Source organism: Nanorana parkeri, unplaced genomic scaffold, assembly GCF_000935625.1.
Source record: "Nanorana parkeri isolate BGI_ZX_2015 unplaced genomic scaffold, ASM93562v1 scaffold1087, whole genome shotgun sequence".
NCBI lineage: Eukaryota > Metazoa > Chordata > Amphibia > Anura > Dicroglossidae > Nanorana > Nanorana parkeri.
The window spans coordinates 158,774-164,464 of NW_017307355.1; the positions used below are offsets into that span (position 1 = coordinate 158,774).

Genomic DNA, 5,691 nt, shown 5'->3' on the forward strand with positions numbered 1-5,691 from the left:
CAGAATGACCCCTTATTTTCGTAGTTAATGTAAGGGGGCCCCCTGATGGGGACAAACAATGTAAGGGGGCCCCCTGATGTGGACATTGTAGGAGAGGCATCCTTGCATATAGTTACATAGTATTTGAGGTTGAATAAAGACACAGGTCCATCAAGTCCAACCTATTGTGTGTATGCATTTATGTTTGAGCAGGTGTGTGCATGTGTATTAGTCCATGTGTGATTTTGCTCTTAGGCGTACCTGTACCCCTGTATGTTATGGTCTCCAAGGAACTCGTCCAGGAGTTTCTTGAACGATTCCACACTCTTTGCTGAAATCACTTCCTGCGGCAGCGAGTTCCAGACTTTAACCGCTCTAACTGTGAAGAACCTCCTGCGCCCTGTGTGTTGAAATTTTTTTCCCACCAATTTTTGGTTGTGCCCTCTGGTCTTTGTTACGGAGCTAACCGTGAACAGTTTGTTAATAATTATGTTGTCGCCCTTAAATAGTTTATACAGGAAAATCATGTCCCCCCTTAATCTCGTAACCTCCAAAGAGAACATATTTAATTTTAATGTTTGTCTTGATGGGGACAAACAATGTAAGGGGGCACCCTGATGGGGACAATGTAAGGGGGAGCACTCTGATGGGGACAATGTAAGGGGGAGCACTCTGATGGGGACAATGTAAGGGGGAGCACTCTGATGGGGACAAAAAATGTAATGGGGCACCCTGATGGGGACAAACAATGTAAAGGGGGCACCCTTATGTGGAAAGTGTAAGCGGGGCACCCTGAGGGGGGACAAACAATGTAAGGGGGCACCCTGATTATTAGTTGTCCCCATTAGACTGCACCCTTACATTGTTTGTCCCCTTTAGCGTGCCCCTTTATATTACTGTCCCCACATACCTTATTTTCCAACTTTATTAGTAAGCCAGAGGCGGGGGGTGGCTAAGGATGCAGGAGAAGATGGAAGAAGATACTATTTTGTCCTCCTGTAATGGGGGGGCGGGGAACACATTTGACGTCACTGGTTGCTAGGACCACCCGGCGGTCCTAGCAACCAGTGATTGCAATGGAACGGTACCAGTTCCTGAGGCCCAGTGTAATGCAGTGTTTTTTGATATGACAATTAAGATGTTTATATTGGATAAAGGTTTTGCACCTTGATTTTGCCATCCAGGACCCCCTGGCAGAATTCCCTCACGGCCTCCGTTGTTATTTTCTCCGCCCTGAAGGCGTATTTCTTCACCAGATCGATGTTGATGAATCGGATGGTCGGGATGTCGCTGTTTTGGAGTCCAAAGTATTCCAGAATTCCCGCGTGAGGCCCAGCAGCATCAATGGAGACGAAAAGGACCTGAGTGGGACGAGCAGAAGAAGGAGTTTTTAAAGCTACAAAGTACACACAGGCAGAGCCATATCTACAACAAATTGCACCCCTGCCTTCCCGCCCAGCTCTTGGCAACCAGTGATGTCATTGGTTGCCAAGAACTGAGAAGGACGTTGGCTAGAGCATCCCAGGTTGCTTAGAGCTGGACGGGGAGATGTGTAAGGACCATACACATCTCCATGCCCAGCTCTTACCAACCTGGGACGCCCTGGACTGCGGCCCGCCCGCATTCACATCCCCTTGCCCCCTCTGGTTCCTAAAAGCCGGGCAGGGAAATGTGTATGGCCCTTACACATCTCAGCGCCCAGCTGTGAGCAACCTGGGGCGCTCTGGCCGTCGTCCTGCCCAGCCCCTGGCAACCAGTGACATCACTGGTTGCCAGGAGCTGGGCGGGACGCCAGCCACCGCTCCCTGGCTGATAATAGCTGGAGAGGGATGGGGAGAGAAAAAAATTCAGCTGTCTCCGTGGGTCAGAAAACTTTCACCAACCCATGGAGCGGCACCCCCAACGCAGACCTTGTGCCAAATGTGCTACACCCTGGACATGCCACTGCACACAGGATCTTCTTTCAAGAATGAGTGGAGCAGTGGATAAGAGCTCCCCCTAGTGTCCTCCAGTGTACCTGAAACAGTAAACTCTCATTGGACAGACTTTCATATGTAATTATTTTCAATTGAAAGGTCTCTGAAGTGCAACTCCAGCCAAAACCTTCAAAGCTAGAATTGTGTGCTGACAGATGCTGTGTCAATTTCGATGCCTCATATTTCCAGATACCATGAGGACACTGCAGAGCGCACAGGATGGATTTCTGGCAGGATTAACAGGAAACCCCCTGTTAGGGGTGTATTTATAATATGTTTGCAGAGCTGAGGAGCGTAGTGATTTCCTGTGCTCCATGGTGAACTTTATGGCAAACTTTATGGCTCCTGCAGGATGAACGCTAATATAAAGATGCATTATTCTTACTGTCGGCCTGCTGGAGTATTGGACAACTCACCTGGCCTTTAAATTCAGCAGCTGCACCACGGAAATTCTCCACCAGCTGGAGCTGTGACTCCTCCGTCTTGTTGACAAACAGCAGAAGGTGATTTGGGATCTTGGCTGCGAAAATCCTTTCTGAGGTCTGGTGAAAAAAGAAAAAGTAACAGTTGTTTTCTCTCTCTCTCTCTCTCTCTCTCTCTCTACCTTACTCTCTCCTCTCTCCCTCCCTATATCTTTCTCTCTCTCTCTCTCTCTCTCTCTCTCTCTCTCTCTCTCTCTCTCTCTCACCCCCTCTCCCTCTCTCTCTCTCTCTCTCTCTCTCTCTCTCTCTCTCTCTCTCTCTCTCTCTCTCCCTCCCTTCCTCCCTTCCTCCCTTCCTCTATCTTACTAGAGAGAGAGAGAGAAAGAAAGATATAGGGAGGGAGCGAGAGAGAGAGAGAGAGATAGGGAGGGAGAGAGAGAGAGATAGGGAGGGAGAGAGAGAGAGAGAGAAAGAAAGATAGATGTAGGGAGGGAGAGAGAGAGAGAGAGAGAATTAGTTACATTTTTTGGCCATAGTGCTGAGAGAAATCGAAGGAGTCGGATGGAACACCTCGGTGTGAAGGGTTCCTAATCTGTTCCCATCGGGTCTTTTAATGACAACCATCATGTCTGGAGAAGCCGGATTTAAGTGTCAGCTTTCAAAAATAGTCTTGTCCAAAACATCACTCAGGATAGGAAAACAAGATGGCTGGGCTGTGCATTATTCTCTACACGTTTCTTAGACCAACGGTCCACTTCCTCAGGAGGTTATTGTATCAAATATGTGATGTATCTATCTCAAGAATCTCTCACTATGGGTGCACTAGAAATAATCTTAGATTGGGGAAAAAACAAATTCCAATCAAAATGGCAAGAATAAGCCCCACCAGTGAGTAAGGACCCCACAGTGAGTAAATCCACCCCAGTGTGTAAGCCCCACCCCCAGTGAGTAAATCCACCCCAGAGTGTAAGCCCCACCCCCAGTGAGTAGGTCCCTTTTGTGAGTAAATTCCCCCCAGTAAGTTCGTCCATCCCAGTGAGTAAGTCACCCCAGTAAGTCCACCCCAGTGAGAAAGTCCCTCCAGTGAGTAAGTCCCTCCAGTGAGTAAGTCCACCCCAGTAAGTAAGTGCACCCCAGTGAGAAAGTCCCTCCAGTGAGTAAGTCCCTCCAGTGAAAAGTCCACCCCAGTAAGTAAGTGCACACCAGTGAGTAAGTCTCCCAAGTGAGTAAGTCACCCCAATGAGTAGGTCCACCCAAGTAATTAAGTCCCCACAGTGATTAAGTTCCCCCAGTGAGTAGGTCCACCCAAGTGATTAAGTCCCCCAAGTGAGTAAGTACACCCCAGTGAGTAACTCTCCGGAGTGAGTAGGTCCACCCCAGTGAGTAAGTCCCCCCTTTATACTATATAACCATATGGGCATCAATATATATTGCCAATAGTGGAGCTCACGCTATGGACAGCACATTATTTTGGGGTATATTTAAGTAGATCGGGGTAAACAACTCTAGCTGTTATGGAACTACAAGTCCCACAAAGCATTGCGAGACTGACAGCCACAGGCATGACTCCCAGAGGCAGAGGGATATTGGGATTTGTAGTTAAAGCACAGCTGGAGGGCCATAATTGCCCATACCTGATATAGGGGGCTCATCTATAAAAATTCCTGTACTCGTCAGCGCCATCTAGTGGCACTATTTCTGTATGAAGGTTTATACATGATCCCTTTAATTTTCAATCAGAATTTGTACCTTTTCATTGTATTCTGTCACCAGATCCATGCTGTTCGCCGACAGGAATCGGGAGAGCTCGTCCTTGTCCAAGCCCACCTCCTCGTCCAACTTGTGTTCATATTTCTCACCTGACTAGTAGAAGAAAAAATACAAAACAGTTACATGTAGTGCAGGTGGAATCCAGTTCCACGTAATCCAGTGCCAGGTAATCCAGTACTGTGGAATCCAGTGCCAGGTAATCCAGTACTGTGGAATCTAGTGCCAGGTAATCCAGTACTGTGGAATCCAGTGCCGGGTAATCCAGTACTGTGGAATCCAGTGCCGGGTAATCCAGTACTGTAGAATCCAGTGCCCAGTAATCCAGTTCTGTGGAATCCAGTGCCCGGTAATCCAGTACTGTTGATTCCAGTGCCGGATAATCCAGTACTGTGGAATCCAGTGCCGGGTAATCCAGTACTGTTGAATCCAGTGCCGGGTAATCCAGTTCTGTGGAATCCAGTGCCGGGTAATCCAGTACTGTGGAATCCAGTGCCGGGTAATCCAGTACTGTGGAATCCAGTGTCGGGTAATCCAGTGCCGGGTAATCCAGTACTGTGGAATCCAGTGCCGGGTAATCCAGTACTGTAGAATCCAGTGCCCAGTAATCCAGTTCTGTGGAATCCAGTGCCCGGTAATCCAGTACTGTTGATTCCAGTGCCGGATAATCCAGTACTGTGGAATCCAGTGCCGGGTAATCCAGTACTGTTGAATCCAGTGCCGGGTAATCCAGTTCTGTGGAATCCAGTGCCGGGTAATCCAGTACTGTTGATTCCAGTGTCGGATAATCCAGTACTGTTGGGATCCAGTGCCGGGTAATCCAGTACTGAGGAATCCAGTACCGTATAATCCCGTACTGTTGAATACAGTGCCGTGTAATCCAGTACTATTGGAATCCAGTGCCGTGTAATCCAGTACTATTGGAATCCATTGCCGGGTCATATCTCACAGCAGATAAACTTCATCTATAGGGCCCGGTCACACCATCCAGTGCGTTAAGAGCACGATTCCATGCCATGAACGCACTGGATCGCACAAACATAGGCTCCCCGCATTCTGAGGAGGGGGGGGCCTTGTGGTGCCATTCATGTCAGTGGCACCGCTAACACGCCTCCCGCCTGCAGTGCGATCACCCGCACCTGAGCGTGTGGTGCAGCAATGCCCTGCTTTCCAGTGCGGTGCGATGGCACAAAATGGTGCATTTACAATCGGCTCTAAGATGAGAGAAGAAGATTGTACCTGGGTGAAGAAAAGGACGGCATCTGCAGTGACCCCGAATTTCTGGAATATTTCCTTTTTATGTACGATGGCAAAGGTGAAATCTTCGGAGGTGTCAGCAACTTCACCATAGGTCTTCAGATCGGAGTCTTGAGGATCCTGGGAAGAGGCAGAAGAGACTCCATGACATTTCAGTCCACGCAGCTAGAGTCCCAGAGGTCACCCCACAAATACCATTACCATTGCTGACCCCCACCTGAATGGCTGTAGGACACCCAATATCATTTAGTCCTCCCCCCCCCCCAGTCTATCTATCAATCGTGGCGCGT

General features: G+C 48.7%; 1 protein-coding gene across 1 annotated transcript in view; it reads right to left on the reverse strand.

The window, feature by feature from the left end:
* The window catches only part of PDIA2 (protein disulfide isomerase family A member 2), a 16,006-nt gene that overhangs the window by 5,177 nt on the left and 5,138 nt on the right, over positions 1-5,691 (reverse strand). Inside the window, exons 4-7 of the mRNA XM_018567719.1 lie at positions 5,384-5,521; positions 4,127-4,240; positions 2,372-2,497; positions 1,146-1,340 (exon numbers count right to left, since the gene is read on the reverse strand). Coding sequence (XP_018423221.1) covers positions 1,146-1,340; positions 2,372-2,497; positions 4,127-4,240; positions 5,384-5,521 — 573 coding nt within the window. The remainder of the gene's footprint in view (positions 1-1,145; positions 1,341-2,371; positions 2,498-4,126; positions 4,241-5,383; positions 5,522-5,691) is intronic.